General features: G+C 46.4%; 1 protein-coding gene across 1 annotated transcript in view; it reads right to left on the bottom strand.

The window, feature by feature from the left end:
• Positions 1–21,997, bottom strand: part of LOC148430837 (alpha-2-macroglobulin-like protein 1) — a 630,872-nt gene that overhangs the window by 50,150 nt on the left and 558,725 nt on the right. Inside the window, exons 31-33 of the mRNA XM_088466430.1 lie at positions 15,753–15,827; positions 15,456–15,618; positions 3,798–4,009 (exon numbers count right to left, since the gene is read on the bottom strand). Of these exons, the coding sequence (XP_088322556.1) occupies positions 3,798–4,009; positions 15,456–15,618; positions 15,753–15,827 (450 nt within the window). The remainder of the gene's footprint in view (positions 1–3,797; positions 4,010–15,455; positions 15,619–15,752; positions 15,828–21,997) is intronic.

Raw genomic sequence — 21,997 nt, 5'->3', positions numbered from 1 at the left:
GAAAACAGACAGCAAGCTAACAGCATTCAGAGCAGAGTGGAACAACAGTCTTGAATAATTGAGCTACCTGCTGAAGCCTGGAAGGCAGCATGGAGTGAGACGGAGAGTGATAAATAGAAGCAGCGGCTGAAGTGTAGACAATCACGGAGGATAGCTGGAACAACCAGACTGAGCTGTAGGAGGAAACTATAACTGGCGAGGGGGAATGAATTTGGATGCTACAAATAGGAGGAGCAGCCAATCAGCAGCATATGGAGTATGAGTCACTCTCTGCAGCATCCCCGGTGCTTGGTAATCAGCGGAACCGGATTCTGAGTCAGTGTAGGTCCCGAGCCGGTGGGAAACAAGCCGCTGCCACGGCTTGTGACAAGTTCTTGATGATCCAATAAATGGTTGATTTAGCTGCAGTCTTACTAGCAGCAATATCCTTTCCTGTGAATCCCTTTTTGTTCAAAGCAATTATGACTGCACGTGTTTCCTTGCAGGTAACCATGGTTAACAGAGGAAGAACAATGATTTCAAGCTCCACTCTCCTTTTAAAGCTTCCAGTCTGTTATTCTAACTTAATCAGCATGACAGAGTGATCTAAAGCCTTGTCCTCGTCAACACTCTCACCTGTGTTAATGAGAGAATCACTGACATGATGTCAGCTGGTCCTTTTATGGCAAGGCTGAACTGCAGTGGAAATGTTATTTTTGGGATTAAGGCCCTCATTCAGAGCCACTCGCTATTTGCGGTCGTTCGTTTTCTAAAAAGGGGTGGCTATTCAAATGAACCGTTCGCACTTTGCGGTCTGTTCACGCCTCTAAGTCTGAACGAGCGAGCAAAACATGCGAACGTAAATTTGAAAAATACGCTTCCTGGCCGCTCGCACCATACGTCATGTCCGCTATTTATTAGATTAATCGAGTACATCGACCAGCGTATGAAATGCTCGCTATTCTTGTGGTTGGTTTTTTCAACCACTATTTTGCGAGCAGTTCTGAGTTAAAATAACCCAGTGACGTGGTCAATGACGCTGCTGTTTTAATTATGCACTCCCTTAAAATGCCTGTTTTGACCTTTAAGCACGCCTGCGATCGGATCTCCACTCCCCGTTTTCAAGCACCTTCCCCTGTTACCACCCACATACGCCTCATCCTGTCACTCAAATTAGCAGGCATTCGCTATTTTGCGAGCACATGAATTTCGGCCTCACTGACTGGTTCGCGCATGCGTATAACGATCCGTACGCATGCGCAGTTGGGCAAACATCGCTCGGAGCGAATGAGCTGCCACTTACGAGTGGCTCTGAATCAGGCCCTAAGTTCATTGTCATGGCAAAGACGGACTTTGCAATTAATTGCAATTCATCTGATCACTCTTCATGACATTCTGGAGTATATGCAAATTGCCATCATAAACACTGAAGCAGCAGACTTTGTGAAAACCAATGTCATTCTCAGAGCTTTTGGCCATGGCTGTATAGTACATGACTAAAGCTGGGTACACACTAGACAATAAATTGGATGAATTGATGATTTTAGACGAATTGAAATGACAAATTGTCCACATCATCTAGTGTGAATGCACAATTGCGCGCTTCCGTGCATCGTTCATCGCATCTTCTGATCTGCCTGCAGTGCATAATAATGAAGGATGGAATTACGCATTGTTCCATCAGTCATAAAATCTTCAAATGTGTACCACCAATTTTGGATGGTCCAGGGCAAAGGTAAATTGCATCAACCATCGACAATATTGCCGGGTCGTGTAGTGTGTACCCGCCTTTACTCAGCAGTTTCTGCTAAGATATGAAATATAATATATAGAGAATATCAATTCACATAATTCTGATAGTGGTTGTGAGGTAACATGATGTGAGGAACGAGTATGGAGGAGATGGAGGAGGAGGAGGATGAATGATGATGATTATGTGATACATAGTTTCTATATGGGAATGCATGATGGTGATGATTATGTGACACAATACTTCTATATGGGAATGAATGATGATGATTGCAGTGACACATTGCTTCTATATGGGAATGAATGATGATGATTATGTGACACAATGTTTCAATATGGGAATGAATGATGATGATTATGTGACACAATGTTTCTATATGGGAATGAATGATGATGATTATGTGACACAATGTTTCTATATGGGAATGAATGATGATTATGTGATGCACAGTTTCTATATGGGAATGAATGATGATGATTATGTGACACAATGGTTCAATATGGGAATGAATGATGATGGCTATGTGAAACAATGTTTCTATATGGGAATGAATGATGATGGCTATGTGATACAATGTTTCTATATGGGAATGATGATGATGATTATGTGACACAATGTTTCTATATGGGAATGAATGATGATGATTATGTGACACAATGCTTCTTTATGGGAATGAAGGATGATAATTGCAGTGACACAATGTTTCTATATAGGAATGAATGATGATGATTATGTGACACAATGCTTCTATATGGGAATGAAGGATGATGATTGCAGTGACACAATGCTTCTATATGGGAATGAAGGATGATGATTATGTGACACAATGCTTCTATATGGGAATGAATGATGATGATTATGTGACACAATGCTTCTATATGGGAATGAATGATGATGATTGCAGTGACACAATGCTTCTATATGGGAATGAATGATGATGATTATGTGACACAATGCTTCTATTTGGGAATGAATAATGATGATTATGTGACACAATGCTTCTATATGGGAATGAATGATGATGACTGCAGTGACACAATGCTTCTATATGGGACTGAATGATGATGATTGCTGTGACACAATGTTTCTATATGGGAATGAATGATGATGATGATTATGTGACACAATACTTCTATATGGGAATGAAGGATGATGATGATTATGTGACACAATACTTCTATATGGGAATGAAGGATGATGATGATTATGTGACATAATGCTTCTATATGGGAATGAATAATGATGATTATGTGACACAATGCTTCTATATGGGAATGAATGATGATGATTATGTGACAATGGTTCTATATGGGAATGAATGATGATGATTATGTGACACAATGCTTCTATATGGGAATGATGATTATGTGACACAATGTTTCTATATGGGAATGAATAATGATGATTATGTGACACAATCCTTCTATATGGGAATGAATGATGATGACTATGTGACACAATGTTTCTATATGGGAATGAATGATGATGATTATGTGACACAATGTTTCTATATGGGAATGAATAATGATGATTATGTGACACAATCCTTCTATATGGGAATGAATGATGATGATTATGTGACACAATGCTTCTATATGGGAATGAATGATGATGATTATGTGACACAATGCTTCTATATGGGAATGAATGATGATTATGTGACACAATGCTTCTATATGGGAATGAATAATGATGATGATTATGTGACACGATGCTTCTATATGGGAATGAATAATGATGATGATTATGTAACACAATGCTTCTATATGGGAATGAATGATGATGATTATGTGACAATGCTTCTATATCGGAATGGATGATGATGATTATGTGACACAATACTTCTATATGGGAATGAATGATGATGGCTATGTGACACAATGTTTCTATATGGGAATGAATGATGATGATTATGTGACACAATCCTTCTATATGGGAAAGAATGATGATGATTATGTGACACAATGCTTCTATATGGGAATGAATGATGATGATTATGTGACACAATCCTTCTATATGGGAATGAATGATGATGATTATGTGACACAATGCTTCTATATGGGAATACCTGAGTAGAGCAGAAACCACCATTTGCATTCTGCTGTTTGGATAGCCAGCGTACAATGGCCAGCATATCCCCAAGCTCCTTTTTGGAAGCCGGTCCATTAGACGCTAAAGTCAGGAGGACATACGCCGCCATCTCCACTTCCACGGACTTGGGCTTGGACCAGTATGACAGCTTCTGGGGTTTGGACTCCTGAGTCCAGTACATGAGCCCATCTGTAAAGCAAATTGTTTAACAATCACCTGCAGAGTCATTCACTATATTACAATGGTTGCACTCCCTTTATGTTCCTACATAACTCATTCAGTGGGTTCTGTAATTGTATACTGTAGGTTTAGAATAGACCCTAAAGCAGTTGGGCAATCATCCCCCTCACATAAGATGCAGTAAGTTTGCTGTATGTCATAGGAAGATTAAAATACATGAGCACAAGAAAAGTGTGTGGAATAGGAGTTTGACTTGAATAATGTCCTCGGATCATAGTAGGTTTAATCATTTCGAACAATTATAGTGAAAAGGAAAGATGCTCAGTAGGAGCTATGTAAACATTGGATATGTAATGGGATATTTGAACTTACATTCAATTATTTTCTTGTAGTCTATTGGAGAACATTGGAAAAGAAGAGCTTCAAAAAATGAATGAAGTCTGATCTCCTCCCCATCAGCCCCATCTATTGACCCCTAGATGGATAATCCCCAGATAATTGACTAACACAGACTTATATCAGTTGAAGTAAAAAGGAAATGAGAGGAAACTGAGAACTGTAAACATGTAACAAAAGCAGGGAGCAATGTGCGGGCATCCAGTGTCCCCTAATGGGCTACAAAAAAAGCATTTCACGTAAATAAAAATACTCATTCGTGCTGACATCCATACTGGGACCAGGGGGTAACTCCCAGAGACAATAGAGGCACCTGCATCCGGGCACCAAGCCCTGAAGGGGCTCCTCCATCTATAGCATGTACAGCAGCACTTGTGTGGTTCACAGGGGACACTGAGTGTGACGCTGATCTTCCAGTGCAGCTCTGCACCCGCCGCTGCAGCTACAGTGCTGATCTGCTCTGTCCCGGGAGCCCCGCTATCACCTGCAATAGGGGACAGGAAGGATCCCTCCCAGCCTGCACTGCAGCAAGCGATGGAGCACTCGCCACTGCTGCTATAATGTGAGCTGGGACCCGAGACACCTGTCTGATCTCCTATCCCAGGGACTATGGGTACAGAGCCAGCCACTGCTAACCTCTGATTCTGCATCACAACAAGCAGCGGCTCACCAGCATATACTACTGCAGGGTCAGCTAAACCTCGGTGATTCTGTCTGACTCTGACCCGCCAGCCGCTGTCACACAGAGTACCTGGAGCCCTGGAACAACATTTACATATCAGGCGTAATTGTATATGAGCATCTGTGCCTAATGCAGCGCTGCCACGGCTATCCTTGTCACAGCTACAGCGAAACGCACGTCACTGTCCTAATGTGTGTCTGATGCCTAGATATAATACGTTTGTAACTTTGTACCTATGCACTAACTTTAGGAGAACTATCCCTGGGTCCTGATACTGCAGAACACCGGGGCATAGCAGCTCCGAATCAGGCAAAAATGCTCATATACAATTATACCTGATATGTAAATTATCATACACCTCTAGACCCCATAGAATCATATTCATATATTCTACTTAAGTGTGATTGTGTATATATATATATATATATATATATATATATACACAATCAATTGATGGCACAACTACCTCTTTTAGCCCCAAAGTGCGCTGTCTTGGAGTTATCTTGGACTCTTCCCTCTCCTTCAAACCACATATCCAGAACCTCTCGCAGTCCTGTCATTTTCATCTTAAAAATATTTCAAAGATTAGACTCTTTCTCACCCAGGATGCCTCTAAAGCCCTCATACACTCACTGGGCATATCCAGATTGGACTACTGTAACCTCCTCCTATCTGGCCTCCCCAACTCCCATCTCTCTCCAAACGATCTACATCTGCCTCCCCTCTCCTACAAGCCCTCCACTGGCTCCCCTTACCTTTCAGAACCCAATTCAAGCTTCTCACACTCACTTACAAAGCCCTCACCCATTCCTCTCCCATTTACATCTCTGATCTCATCTCCCTTCACTCTCCTGGCTGCCCTCTTCGTTCAGCTAATGCACGCTGCCTCTCATGCCAGCTGATTACTTCCTCCCACTCCCATCTCCAAGATTTTGCGCGCGCTGCTCCCCATCTTTGGAACTCTCTCCCTCTCCCCATCAGACTCTCCACCTCTTTTCAATCCTTCAAACGGGCTCTCAAGACCCACTACTTCATCATAGCCTTCCAGCTCTCATCCTAACTTGCTGCTACATCTTCCTTTCTCCCTGCCTACCCCATCTGTGTCACCCCTGTTTGTCTGCCCCTCCCCTTTAGAATGTAAGCTCTTATGAGCAGGTCCCTCTACCCTCTTGTGCTTTTCCTAACTCTAGTTTCATCTACTTCTTACTCCCCACTAGGGCACCTAACACTTGGTTGCTTTGCTCTGGTGCTTATCTGGGTGTTATGGTCACGAATGTAGCAATGTATATTATCCATGTCCTGTATTGTATTGTATTGAATGTCACTGTAAGTCAACCTTTTTGCCTATGTACTTTGTAAGGAGCTGTGGAACACTTTTTGTATATGATGTGGTCCTGAAGATGGGGCTCTGGTCCAGAAACGGTTGTAGACCAATACATGTTCATTGTTGTTTTTTAAATCTCTGAGTGATGGGTGTTTCTTTGGAGATATTGTATATATATCACGACTTGCAACGTCATCACCTGCCCACCTCGGCTGGTTTATTTACAGCCTGAGCGAGGTGCCGGCTACTCACAGTCCATCGGCCGGGAGGCAGCAGAGAAGAGTTGCCGAAGACAGAAGACGCAGCGGAAGCCCTGGATGGGCAGTGGCTGTGAAAAAGAGCTTAACGGCCGCCGCTGTCCAGATGAAGACACCATAGAAGTCCTGGGGGAAGCGGCAGCCATGAAAGAGAGCTTAAAGGCTGCCGCCCCCCAGGTGAAGGTCCCGCTAAATAAAATAATAAAAATAACTGTGTTTGTTTTATTTTAGATTTCTTTTGCTGTTTTATTTTAATGTTTTATTTTAATATTTATTTTGCAGAGGTACTTTAGATACCAGCAGGCCCTTAATGCCCCACCTGCTGGTACTTGTGGTTCTCCAAATACCAGTGTGCGGGGATGCCTGCTGGGACCTGTAGTACTACTGCAAAAGGCAATATTTATATTTTCATATGCACTACGCTACATAATCAACCCAGCACCCACCACCCAGAGCTACCAGCCTGGGGTGCCCTGAGGAGTGGGACCCCTTTATTGGGTGGTTCTCCAGCTCCCCAGGGATTCCCGGCCTGGGCTGACTAGCAGTCAGGGGTGATGCTTCGGCTGGGGGGCCCAGTGAAAGGGCTCGCCTGGCTGTGGTATCATTCCCCCGCTAGAAAGAGTCAGGTGCTGGTTCTGGTAAATACAGGGGGACTCTACGCATTTTTTTCCCCCTGTATTTTCCAGAATCAGGACTGGCTGAGAGCCCAGTGCTGGTTGCGCTGAATACGGGGGACCCCTACGTCATTTGTACCCCATATTATGGCAACCAGGACTGGTTCTGAAAAGCCTGGTGCTGGTTGTGCTTCATACGGGGACCCCTACGTCATTTGTCCCCTGTATTTAGCACAACCAGTACTGGCTTTCCAAAGCACGGTGCTGGTTGTTGTTCTTGGAGAGGAGGCCACATCATTTTTTTTTTTTAAACAGGGTTTTTTGTAATCACAAGCATAGACAGGTCTCACTGATCCCATCCGTGCTTTTGTGTTTATACACAGATGCAGGTATCATGGATCTTTCAGATCTGAGCCTGCATCTTTCTGCTGCTACCTCCCCCAAGTCCTTCCGCCTGCTCCACCGCCGCCACTAACGCTCCCGGGTCCCGGCCACAGCTAACGTCTGCTGCCCCCCTGGGTTCCTGTCGTAACTTACCTAAACCCCAAAAGCACTTACCATTGAACAATAGTTACCTAATAAAACAAACCCCAAGTCTAAATTTGCCCCTTACCCTGAGCTATGCCTTCCCAAGGATCCACCATAGAGAACAGCAGAATAGTGGTCCTAATTGAGTGTCAGAAAAAACTGACAGTTGCAAATTTAGATTACTCCCAAGTCCTCAATTTTTATGTTTTTGCCCTGAAATTTGACATGCAGCAGCAAGCGACAATTCTACCAGCCCATGTCAATTTCAGCTCCGTACCTCCAATAGCTTTTGAGGTGTGGCCCCTTAAACACCATGCCCCCTCCCTCTGGAATTCTCTATGGGAAAATTCAGGTTTTTTTAGGGGACCCCTATGTCATTTGTCCCCTATATTTTGGTAACCAGGACTGGCTCTGATTAAGCTGGTACTGGTTGTACTTTATACAGGGAACCCCTACATTGTTTGTCCCCTGTGCTTAGCACAACCAACACTGAGGCTCCAAAGCTCGATGCTGGTTGTGCTGTGGGGGTACGTCATTTTTTTTTTTATATTACACATTTTTTAAAACAATACATGGATGGATCTCACTGATACGTCCATGCATCTATGTCTTATTGATTCGATTTTCTCAGGTGCATGCCCAGCACCAGTGAGTACCTCTGTCGCCTGCTGATGCTTCTGCGCATGGCCCTGTTGCTGCCACTGCTAAACAACCCCGCTGCTGCCACTGCCCCACACACCTAAAGCCTGCCCCCACAGCCGTCTCTCCCTCTGCACCCTTAAAATACCTCCTGTGTGCTGTCTGCTCCTCTACCCGTGTTAGTGTACCTATTTGTTGTCCTTCTGCCCTGCAGGTGGCCTGGTTTGCTCATCAAAACCCTGATGGTTAATAAATTATAAAAAGCTATGAAATTCCATAGACAAAAAACCTTACGGTGTCACATGCCCCATTCAGGCTGCTTAGACATGATCTGAAAATTCACAAAACCTATTGAATTTCTGCCGCTCAAACTCCAAAAATCAATGAAATTCTGATCATGAAGACTGACGCCTTAATGGACGTGTTCCTTGTGTAATACAGATATGGTATGCCATCACACCATGTGGTTAACTGCAGATTCAGCACTCTCACAGAGTGAGATTGCTGTCACTCACAAAATGGTGAAGCTGCTAATTCACAGAATTGTGTTCTCATTGGAATACACACATGCAGTTTATGCAACTGAGGTCTGAGCAGTTAGGATAAGAGTATGGTGGATGGGGGAACAGGGGCAGAACTATGGGAGCAATGCAGGCGCCTACCGTCGGGTGCCAGCACTGAAGAGGCACCTCCTCCATTGCATACAATGTATTCACCCCGCTTAAGGCTATTTTATATTAGTGTTTTTGTGCATATGCAATAGATAGAATAATAGATAGATCGATAGATAGATAAATAGATAGATAGATATGCACAATATATATTTTCCCTTTTTTTAGGGGGGGCACCAAATTAAAACTTGCCTCCAAGGTAGTACAGATGGGGGCGAGCCAAAGTGATGCAGATTGGTGGAAAATGGTGCACATGGGGGGGAAACAGAGTGGCATGGTTTGGGGGAACAGAGTGACATGAATGGGGGTACAGAGTGGCATGGATGCAGGAAGACAGAGCAGTGCAGATGGGTAATGATTGGTGTGGATGAGGAATATAGACTAGTACAATGGGAGAACACACAACAGTAGGGATTGGGGAAGACAGATTGGTGCAAATGGGTGGGAAGTCAGAGTGGCACGGTTGGGGGGACAGAGTGGTGCAGAAGGAGGAAGAGTGGCAGAGATAAGGGAAGTCAGAGTGGCGTCGCTGGGGGCAAGGCAGTGGTGCAGATGGAAGGAAACAGTGGCACGGATGTAGGAAGACAAGGCTGTGCACATGGGGAAAGACATATTGGTGTGGATGAGGGCATGCAGACTAGCACAGTTGGGGGAACACACAGCTGTAGGGATTGGGGAAGTTATAGCAGCATGGAGGTGAATATAGTGTACATGTATACACAGAGTATGATAGTTTTAGCAATTAGGGAGCTGAATGTGTATAATGAATGAGATGGATGTATGGAGTGACAAGGATGTTGGAACCCAGTGGGATTGTTGTGGTGACTGAATGGGAAGATTGTGGGATGTATGTGCAACATAAGTGCTCAGACCTCAGTTGCATAGACTGCATGTGTGTATTCCAATGAGCACACAATACTGTGAATTAGCAGCTCCACCATTTTGTGAGTGACAGCAATTCCACTCTGTGAGAGTGCTGAATCTGCAGTTAACCACATGGTGTGATGGCATACCATATCTGTATTGCGCAAGGAACTCGACCATTACGGCGTCAGCCTTAATGATCGTAATTTCATTGCTTTTTGGAGTTTGAGTGGCAGAAATTCAATAGATTTTGTGAATTTTCAGATCATGTCTAAGCAGCCTTAATGGGACATGTGAAACCGTAAGGTTTTTGTCTATGGAATAAATATATAAATATATGGGTTTACACTAATGGTGGACATTATGTTATAAACCTTCATTCATTTGTAAGGTGTGGAAATCTATTTTTATCTGTATAAAAGATGTTGATATATTAACATATTTATACATTTATCTATCTGAATTTGCGAATTTTTTAATAAAGATTGTTTTACATTGTATTAATGTTGGCCTTTGGGCCTATCTTGGGTGTTTTTCTGGTATGAGGGTATCTTATAGAACCTCAAGAAGGACGTTAAAACAAGTTTTGTGATATGAACTCTCCGATCAGCTCTGAAAAGCGAGCACGAAAGTTGTTATCTACATTCACAAAACAGAAATAACTGGAGCCTATAAACCCTGAAGGGATTGTTATTTACGAAGAATATAAGAATTGACTGTATTATTAAGTGTGTTGTAGCGCCCTTGAAGTAATTGTTTTATATATATATATATATATATATATATACACACACCCACACACAGTTTTTATTAGAGATGTTCGGTTCAGTTCTCCAGAAATCTGAATCCACAAGAAACGGCTCCTGTGGTATTAGCATAACTTCTCATACCCCCTGCGGCCAGAGACGCAGCGCTGACCCCTCCATCTTTGTTATTGTGGGTGTGGTGAGAATCACAAACGATAAAAGAGCCTAAAATGGCACAAAGTGAAGTGGAGTAACGTAACAGCCTCTCGCATGATGCTAAATGCTGGCACCTGAGGCATACAGAGCACTAATGCTGGCACCTGAGGCATACAGAGCGCTAATGCCGGCACCTGAGGCATACAGAGCGCTAATGCCGGCACCTGAGGCATACAGAGCGCTAATGCCGGCACCTGAGGCATACAGAGCGCTAATGCCGGCACCTGAGGCATACAGTGCGCTAATGCCGGCACCTGAGGCATACAGAGCACTAATGCTGGCACCTGAGGCATACAGGGCGCTAATGCTGGCACCTGAAGCATACAGAGCGTTAATGCTGGCACCTGAGGCATACAGAGCGCTAATGCTGGTACCTGAGGCACACAGAGCACTAATGCTGGCACCTGAGGCATACAGAGCACTAATGCCGGCACCTGAGGCATACTGAGGCATACAGAGCACTAATGCTGGCACCTGAGGCACACAGAGCACTAATGCTGGCACCTGAGGCATACAGAGCACTAATGCCGGCACCTGAGGCATACTGAGGCATACAGAGTGCTAATGCTGGCACCTGAGGCATATAGAGCACTAATGCTGGCACCTGAGGCATGCTGGCACCTGAGGCATACAGGGCACTAATGCTGGCACCTGAGGTATACAGAGCGCTAATGCTGGCACCTGAGGCATACAGAGCGCTAATGCTGGCACCTGAGGCATACAGAGCACTAATGCTGGCACCTGAGGCATACAGAGCGCTAATGCTGGCACCTGAGGTATACAGAGCACTAATGCTGGCACCTGAGGCACACAGAGCACTAATGCTGGCACCTGAGGCATACAGAGCACTAATGCTGGCACCTGAGGCATACAGACCGCTAATGCTGGCACCTGAGGCATACAGAGCACTAATGCTGGCACCTGAGGCATACAGAGCACTAATGCTGGCACCTGAGGCATACAGAGCAATAAAGCTGGCACCTGAGGCATACAGAGTGGTAATGCTGGCACCTGAGGCATATAGAGCACTAATGCTGGCACCTGAGGCATGCTGGCACCTGAGGCATACAGGGCGCTAATGCTGGCACCTGAGGCATACAGAGCGCTAATGCTGGCACCTGAGGCATACAGAGCGCTAACGCTGGCACCTGAGGCATACAGAGCGCTAATGCTGGCACTTGAGGTATACAGAGCGGCTAATGCTGGCACCTGAGGCACACAGAGCGGCTAATGCTGGCACCTGAGGCATACAGAGCACTAATGCTGGCACCTGAGGCATACAGAGCACTAATGCTGGCACCTGAGGCATACAGAGCACTAATGCTGGCACCTGAGGCATACAGAGCACTAATGCTGGCACCTGAGGCATACAGAGCACTAATGTTGGCACCTGAGGCATACAGAGCACTAATGCTGGCACCTGAGGCATACAGAGCGCTAATGCTGGCACCTGAGGCATACAGAGCGCTAATGCTGGCACCTGAGGCGTACAGAGCGCTAATGTTGGCACCTGAGGTGTACAGAGCACTAATGCTGGCGCCTGAGGCATACAGAGTGCTAATGCTGGCGCCTGAGGCGTACAGAGGGCTAATGCTGGCGCCTGAGGCATACAGAGCGCTAATGCTGGCGCCTGAGGCATACAGAGCGCTAATGCTGGCACCTGAGGCATACAGAGCGCTAATGCTGGCACCTGAGGCATACAGAGCGCTAATGCTGGCACCTGAGGCATACAGAGCACTAATGCTGGCACCTGAGGCATACAGAGCGCTAATGCTGGCACCTGAGGCATACAGAGCACTAATGCTGGCACCTGAGTCATACAGAGCGCTAATGCTGGCACCTGAGGGCACCTGAGGCATACAGAGCACTAATGCCGGCACCTGAGGCATACAAAGCACTGATGCCGGCACCTGAGGCATACAGAGCACTAATGCTGGCACCTGAGGCATACAGAGCACTAATGCCGGCACCTGAGGCATACAGAGCACTAATGTTGGCACCTGAGGCATACAGAGCACTAATGCTGGCACCTGAGGCATACAGAGCGCTAATGCTGGCACCTGAGGCATACAGAGCACTAATGCTGGCACCTGAGGCGTACAGAGCACTAATGCTGGTTATGAGTGATTGCCAGTGATCCTCTCCACACAACTGTAGGGGCAGCGAGTCTGATACTAGTGACAGTGACAGCTCAGGAGTGCGGCCTGTGCCCATCAGACCGCTGCTGATTCAGGCAGAGGGTGCACGGGTGACTGGGTTCCCCTCTTGTATATCACAGAAAGTACAGGGACGTGACTGAAATCATAGCAAGAAGAGTATAATAATGGACTATACATAGTATAAAGAGGCTGCCAATACAGAAGGTGCCCTGCTCCCGTGGTGACTGTCCGGCTGGCGGATATAAAGGGGGAGGGGCTCAGACCTCATTCCATGTTCTCAGAAAGTACTTTCATTCCTGTGTCACCTCTAATCCCCATTGTTCCAGTCTCCTCTTATGAATGTCAGAGAAAAACTGATCTAAGAGAGGAAATTTCTAATTGGTTTGAAATTTGAACAAGTCTCACTATGTGCAGTCGCTAATTGCCCCCAATTCAGAATCTGAGGTTCCTCTCACTTTAAAATTTGTGTTTTAAAACATTTAATTTGAGCTGTTTAAATATTTTTAATTAACAACAAAATAACTTTAAGAATTTTAAAATGAAAACGACAAAAGCCACGTTTTGGAAGTTCGTGGTTCACGTCCACGGCTGGCAATTAAGAACGATTAAAACGTTTCAATTTTAGTTAAAAGTGACCGAGCCGATTCACACTTACTGTATGCAAACTGACCTCGACATGGTGGAAATGACTCTGGAATATACTGTAGCTTTCACGCTGGTCTATTTACTAAGCCCTGGATGGAGATAAAGTGAACGGATAAAGTACCAGACGATCAGCTCCTAACTCCCATGTCACAGGCTGTGTTTGAAAAATGACAGGAGCTGGTTGGTTGGTACGTTATCTCCATCCAAGGCTTAGTAAATAGACCCCTAAGTTTTTCATCCATTACAATGATTTGTACGGAGTATACTAATTATGTACTAGTACAATGTAGCCCGTAGTACTGTCCTGGAGCACTCACAGACCAAGGGCTTTAATTACTAAGCCTTGGAGAGAGAGACCCATTGTCATCCCTGTGCCCCCTAGTGGAGGAAGAAGAAATTACAGTTAGGAGCTGTATGGCTGGGGCTTATCTTTCTCCATTTTATTTTTCTCCAAGGCTTAGGGCTCTATTTATTAACATTATTTTTACTAAAATAAAGTGAAAAAGGGTGTTTTCACACCCTTTTCACATTATTTTAGTTTCACCTGTAGTTATTACAGGGCAATTGGAGTAGAATTAGTAAAATTCTACTCCAACCCCCAGTATCACTTATTTTTAGTAAAGCAGATCGCATTTCCCATAATTGTAATGGGAAATGTGATCCGACCAGAGTTACTAAAAATAAATTGTAAAAAAATACCGGGGGAAGCCCTGTGATAATAACGCCACCTGGAGGTGGCGTTATCCAGGGTCTCCCCCAGTTACCAGGCTCCCACTCTGCTCTAACGGGGAGAGCAGAGCCGGGAGCCGGTACCAGTAATCAGCTATGTGGTCTAAGCAGACCGCAAGCTGATTACTGTATAAAAAAGAAAAAAAAAATTAAACATTTTCTTTTTTTACTTACCTGACTCGGTGATCGGGCCTCCGGTGATGGCTCCTCTCCGGTCAGCTGGTCTCCCACAGTGCACTGCTACCCGGTCATCAGGTGATCGGGCCTCCGGTGATGGCTCCTCTCCGGTCAGCTGGTCTCCCACAGTGCACTGGGGCCCGGTCATCAGGTGATCGGGCCCCAGTGCAGTATGGGAGATCACCTGATCGGGAAGTCCGGAGAAGATCACCGGAGGCCAGGAGGATGCAGGTAAGTGTAATGAAGGGAGGGGGGGTCGTGGTGGTCCGCCATCGCAGGGGGCAGGGCTTAGCGCCGGTGGGGGGGTAGTAGCGGCGGTCGGTCGGCGCATGCGTGGGCTCTTAGTCACGGTATTTTTTCCAAAAATACCGCAACTAGAGTGCGGATGGGATCTGCAGGGACAGAGCTTTATCGCAAGCTCTGTCCCTGCAAGGGATTTATAGTAAATCCCTGTGATATTGCCTGAATTCGCAATGCGAATTCAGGCAATATCACACTACAATCCATTCAATATTCAATATGCGGATTGTAGTAAATAGAGCCCTTAGTGTATAGACCCCCAGATGCTACTAAAATTTACAGGATGGTCATAGAATTCTGGTATGATAAGCCACTAGTTATAGGGCCAATGGTCGGGTTATAACTGCACCACTGACTCTTCTAGTATTTTGTATACATCACATCATTTAACACCTCACAGAAATATTGTCACTTGTTCCAGGTAATGGTCCAGTAATGGCACCTTACGTACCTTAGTGCTCTTAGATGTGTTAGATCAGGACGTGTCCTGGACTAGCAGTGACTGTACCTGATTTGGTGGCTCGATCCTTCAGCTTCTTCAGGACAGCAGCTCTGAGCTCGGTACGATTGGCCAGTGTGAATGCGTAAGACAGAAGGGCCAGCTTGTAGGGACTGGCTTGTTCCAGGGATTCATTCATAATACACTGCAGGGATTTCTCCACAACAGGATCCTGTATCACACAAACACATGATCTATAACCAGCAGAACTAGTATCTATTCTAGACACTTTCTGAAGTGGACACGTGTGAAATAAGGTTTACATCGAAGTGATAAATCCATAAAATCTCTTATTGTAGTACTTACACTGGGTTTCACGGACGCCTCGAGCAAGGCAGCTGTGACGTAAGCTGTGAGAGACACCTCATCATCCACCCCACCCTGCCAGGGAGCAATGGGAAAACGTCATAAATGCCGCAACTGATTCACGGGACAAAATTCTACAGGTAACTAAAGACATCACAAACCAACGGCAGTATATAGGGCGTAATGCATCCAATATCATTCTGATTACAAGGATATTATAATTGATGTATTATTGATAACAAATACTATATATTACTCATTAATCACCAAATAGCATCTTTCTGCCCATCCACAAGCAGAATAAGGTTTTCATGTTGGACCTTTGAAATCTGGTTATTTAGAAAATGAGTAGAAAGTAGCATCTGATTTATCACTGGTGCAGGTTACAGTCAGAGCAGCTGCAGGGTGTATATAGAGCCCCGGCTATGGGTAGAAAGTAGCATCTGATTTATCACTGGTGCAGGTTACAGTCAGAGCAGCTGCAGGGTGTATATAGAGCCCCGGCTATGAGGAGAGAGTAGCATCTGATCTATCACTGGTGCAGGTTACAGTCAGAGCAGCTGCAGGGTGTATATAGAGCCCCGGCTATGGGTAGAAAGTAGCATCTGATTTATCACTGGTGCAGGTTACAGTCAGAGCAGCTGCAGGGTGTATATAGAGCCCCGGCTATGGGCAGAGAGTAGCATCTGATTTATCACTGGTGCAGGTTACAGTCAGAGCAGCTGCAGGGTGTATATAGAGCCCCGGCTATGGGTAGAAAGTAGCATCTGATTTATCACTGGTGCAGGTTACAGTCAGAGCAGCTGCAGGGTGTATATAGAGCCCCGGCTATGGGCAGAGAGTAGCATCTGATTTATCACTGGTGCAGGTTACAGTCAGAGCAGCTGCAGGGTGTATATAGAGCCCCGGCTATGGGTAGAAAGTAGCATCTGATTTATCACTGGTGCAGGTTACAGTCAGAGCAGCTGCAGGGTGTATATAGAGCCCCGGCTATGAGCAGAGAATAGCATCTGACTTATCACTGGTGCAGGTTACAGTCAGAGCAGCTGCAGGGTGTATATAGAGCCCCGGCTATGAGCAGAAAGTAGCATCTGATTTATCACTGGTGCAGGTTACAGTCAGAGAGCAGCTGCAGGGGGTATATAGAGCCCCGGCTATGAGCAGAGAGTAGCATCTGATTTATCACTGGTGCAGGTTACAGTCAGAGCAGCTGCAGGGTGTATATAGAGCCCCGGCTATGAGCAGAGAGTAGCATCTGATTTATCACTGGTGCAGGTTACAGTCAGAGCAGCTGCAGGGTGTATATAGAGCCCCGGCTATGGGCAGAAAGTAGCATCTGATTTATCACTGGTGCAGGTTACAGTCAGAGAGCAGCTGCAGGGTGTATATAGAGCCCCGGCTATGGGCAGAAAGTAGCATCTGATTTATCACTGGTGCAGGTTACAGTCAGAGCAGCTGCAGGGTGTATATAGAGCCCCGGCTATGAGCAGAGAGTAGCATCTGATTTATCACTGGTGCAGGTTACAGTCAGAGCAGCTGCAGGGTGTATATAGAGCCCCGGCTATGGGTAGAGAGTAGCATCTGATTTATCACTGGTGCAGGTTACAGTCAGAGCAGCTGCAGGGTGTATATAGAGCCCCGGCTATGGGTAGAAAGTAGCATCTGATTTATCACTGGTGCAGGTTACAGTCAGAGCAGCTGCAGGGTGTATATAGAGCCCCGGCTATGAGGAGAGAGTAGCATCTGATCTATCACTGGTGCAGGTTACAGTCAGAGCAGCTGCAGGGTGTATATAGAGCCCCGGCTATGGGTAGAAAGTAGCATCTGATTTATCACTGGTGCAGGTTACAGTCAGAGCAGCTGCAGGGTGTATATAGAGCCCCGGCTATGGGCAGAGAGTAGCATCTGATTTATCACTGGTGCAGGTTACAGTCAGAGCAGCTGCAGGGTGTATATAGAGCCCCGGCTATGGGTAGAAAGTAGCATCTGATTTATCACTGGTGCAGGTTACAGTCAGAGCAGCTGCAGGGTGTATATAGAGCCCCGGCTATGGGCAGAGAGTAGCATCTGATTTATCACTGGTGCAGGTTACAGTCAGAGCAGCTGCAGGGTGTATATAGAGCCCCGGCTATGGGTAGAAAGTAGCATCTGATTTATCACTGGTGCAGGTTACAGTCAGAGCAGCTGCAGGGTGTATATAGAGCCCCGGCTATGAGCAGAGAATAGCATCTGACTTATCACTGGTGCAGGTTACAGTCAGAGCAGCTGCAGGGTGTATATAGAGCCCCGGCTATGAGCAGAAAGTAGCATCTGATTTATCACTGGTGCAGGTTACAGTCAGAGAGCAGCTGCAGGGGGTATATAGAGCCCCGGCTATGAGCAGAGAGTAGCATCTGATTTATCACTGGTGCAGGTTACAGTCAGAGCAGCTGCAGGGTGTATATAGAGCCCCGGCTATGAGCAGAGAGTAGCATCTGATTTATCACTGGTGCAGGTTACAGTCAGAGCAGCTGCAGGGTGTATATAGAGCCCCGGCTATGGGCAGAAAGTAGCATCTGATTTATCACTGGTGCAGGTTACAGTCAGAGAGCAGCTGCAGGGTGTATATAGAGCCCCGGCTATGGGCAGAAAGTAGCACCTGATTTATCACTGGTGCAGGTTACAGTCAGAGCAGCTGCAGGGTGTATATAGAGCCCCGGCTATGAGCAGAGAGTAGCATCTGATTTATCACTGGTGCAGGTTACAGCCAGAGCAGCTGCAGGGTGTATATAGAGCCCCGGCTATGAGCAGAGAGTAGCATCTGATTTATCACTGGTGCAGGTTACAGTCAGAGCAGCTGCAGCGTGTATATAGAGCCCCGGCTATGAGCAGAAAGTAGCATCTGATTTATCACTGGTGCAGGTTACAGCCAGAGCAGCTGCAGGGTGTATATAGAGCCCCGGCTATGAGCAGAGAGTAGCATCTGATTTATCACTGGTGCAGGTTACAGTCAGAGCAGCTGCAGGGTGTATATAGAGCCCCGGCTATGAGCAGAAAGTAGCATCTGATTTATCACTGGTGCAGGTTACAGTCAGAGCAGCTGCAGGGTGTATATAGAGCCCGGCTATGAGCAGAAAGTAGCATCTGATTTATCACTGGTGCAGGTTACAGTCAGAGCAGCTGCAGGGTGTATATAGAGCCCCGGCTATGAGTAGAAAGTAGCATCTGATTTATCACTGGTGCAGGCTACAGTCAGAGCAGCTGCAGGGTGTATATAGAGCCCCGGCTATGAGCAGAAAGTAGCATCTGATTTATCACTGGTGCAGGTTACAGTCAGAGCAGCTGCAGGGTGTATATAGAGCCCCGGCTATGAGCAGAAAGTAGCATCTGATTTATCACTGGTGCAGGTTACAGTCAGAGCAGCTGCAGGGTGTATATAGAGCCCCGGCTATGAGCAGAGAGTAGCATCTGATTTATCACTGGTGCAGGTTACAGTCAGAGCAGCTGCAGGGTGTATATAGAGCCCCGGCTATGAGTAGAAAGTAGCATCTGATTTATCACTGGTGCAGGTTACAGTCAGAGCAGCTGCAGGGTGTATATAGAGCCCCGGCTATGGGCAGAAAGTAGCATCTGATTTATCACTGGTGCAGGTTACAGCCAGAGCAGCTGCAGGGTGTATATAGAGCCCCGGCTATGAGCAGAAAGTAGCATCTGATTTATCACTGGTGCAGGTTACAGTCAGAGCAGCTGCAGGGTGTATATAGAGCCTCAGCTATGAGCAGAGAGTAGCATCTGATTTATCACTGGTGCAGGTTACAGTCAGAGCAGCTGCAGGGTGTATATAGAGCCCCGGCTATGAGCAGAGAATAGCATCTGATCTATCACTGGTGCAGGTTACAGTCAGAGCAGCTGCAGGGTGTATATAGAGCCCCGGCTATGAGCAGAAAGTAGCATCTGATTTATCACTGGTGCAGGTTACAGTCAGAGCAGCTGCAGGGTGTATATAGAGCCCCGGCTATGAGCAGGTCACTGATTCACAAATCCCATCAAAATACGTCTATATGGCAACTTAAACGCAACCTCTCTCCTAGGTCTGGCCCACCTGTGGCTTCATGGACTCTCCTGTGGCTGGTGGGATGTAGATGTTCTTATTACTAAAGGATAACAATAACAACATTCTACTGCACCTCATTACATCATACTTACCAACATTATTATTTTCTTCTCCGGGCGTTGCCTGGACAGGATATGGCAAAATGCTGGTAAATTCCACATATTAACTGGTGGACAGGGCCAAATGACGCTATTCCCATAAAATCGCGTTATTAGGCCCCGCCGCTAATCATGGATCCGCCGATCCTCTGGAAATTTCTCCCTTTTCTGCCCAAATCACTAGGAATTGGGTAGGATGTGGGAGAATTGCCTACATTTCCCGGGGTGCGGGGGGTTATCCGAAAAATCGGGACTCTCCTACAGGTCCCGGAGAGTAGGCAAGTATGCATTTAATTCGTTTTAAATTAGCAAGACACTAGTGTCTTGGGGTGGTATGTACTAAGCATGGCTTCCGCGATGCGGTACATCCCCCTGACTTCGGTTACATACCGCAGTTCATTACCGCGGTATGTACCAAGATGTTCGCAAAGGAGGGCTCTCCCGATAAGAGGTGTCCTTAGCGATGCTGCCGGGCAGAGGGACCTCCGAGTTGAACACCCAGAAGTCCTTTTGCGGCCGCAGGGGCTCATGGGAGAGATCTGGTCAAATCCCTCCCAGCCAAGAGTGTCGCGATAAGAAGCCCATAGGCTTCTATTGGATACCGCCACCTGAAGGTGGTTAGTACAAATACAAAACTGCATTTTCGGGGGTTTTACCACATTTTCCCCTTTGTCTCCATGGAAATGAGGAAACTGTGGGCCTGATTCAGAGCCGGACACTCTGACCAGAGCGCTCGCTCTGAATCAAGGCCCTCCTACATGAAAATGGAGCAGCCTTATGGACGCTCGCATAGCTGTGGGTTACCACCCATAGCTTATGCGAGCGTCCATGATGATGGTCGCGATGGTCAAGACCATCACGACCATCGGGCTTGCGACGGAGACCCTGCGGTTGGGTCTCGCTGCCGCAAGCCCTGGAGTGATTTTGGCTCTATCAGAGCCAAAATCACTCCCACTGACATCACTAGTGATGTCAGTGGGGCCGGCTTCAGACGGTAGGCGTTCCCATGGGAACACCTCCGTCTGGAAGCCACGCCCCCGGCACGCCCACCAAAGGGGGCGTGCTGTCAATCAACATCGACAGCACGCCCCCTTTGGTGCGAGACCCGGAGCGACGGAGAGCCCGTTGCTATCTGGGTCTCGCGCATGCGTGGAGCTCCCTCCGTCGTGCGCATGTGCAGTGGGGCAACATCGACCCGCTTGCGAGCGTCCTGCGCTCGCGAGCAGGTCTGAATGACCCCCAGTGTACCTGATAAGTGGAGAAGACACTAAGATCACAGCAGCCACTGCAGGTCCTCCCAGTAAGCATCTAATACCTGGGCATGCTCACTGGATGCTCCAGACCAGTCCATGGTGCCGCACATATGCAAGTAAAGGCTGCTGAAGGGTGATCAGAAGATATGCGATATTGTAGCCTATAGGTGATGATGACTAATGCCATCTACCTTTTGCAGTGTCAAGCTTCAAAACAGTCACATTTCTGAACTTCATGAATTAGAAAACCACAATCCTCAGTGAAGAAAACAGGGACTTACTGTAGGTAATCTGCACTTCTTAGCTGAAAGCAGGAGCTATCTCTGAACCTACAATATTTATCTAATTGTTTTCCTCACTATCCTTCTATGGCATTCCAAGATTTACAACACCATTGGGCCCCCTAACCACCTTATACCAATATTGAGATGCCCCCCAATGGTTCATTCCTCTCTCATGGACCTTCTTTCCCATCTTCGTACCAGAAAATATCATCTTTTTCTATCTTTCACCCTTCTGTATCTCTAGCAGCCAGCAGCAGATCACCAGATGCCAGCACCACCTCCATATCCCACACGTCATTCTGATACAGAATGCTACAGAAGACCTTCAAACCACAAACACATCACGTCTCATATCACCCTCTAAATCCTTTACATGTGTCCCATGCATGGAATGCCCTATCTGTAATAAGTAACCTCCATACACGGTGCCTTCATCTCACACAGTCTCCTCCTTTCCTTGCACGTTATTTGTTCTAACAGTTCCATCACTCAAGGTCCCATTTTCCGAAGTGCGTGC

The sequence above is a fragment of the Taudactylus pleione genome, unplaced genomic scaffold (assembly GCF_031769625.1).
Source record: "Taudactylus pleione unplaced genomic scaffold, aTauple2 ptg003137l, whole genome shotgun sequence".
Taxonomy (NCBI): domain Eukaryota; kingdom Metazoa; phylum Chordata; class Amphibia; order Anura; family Myobatrachidae; genus Taudactylus; species Taudactylus pleione.
The sequence above is the reverse complement of the archived record's forward strand: the minus strand, read 5'-3'. Positions and strand labels throughout refer to the sequence as shown.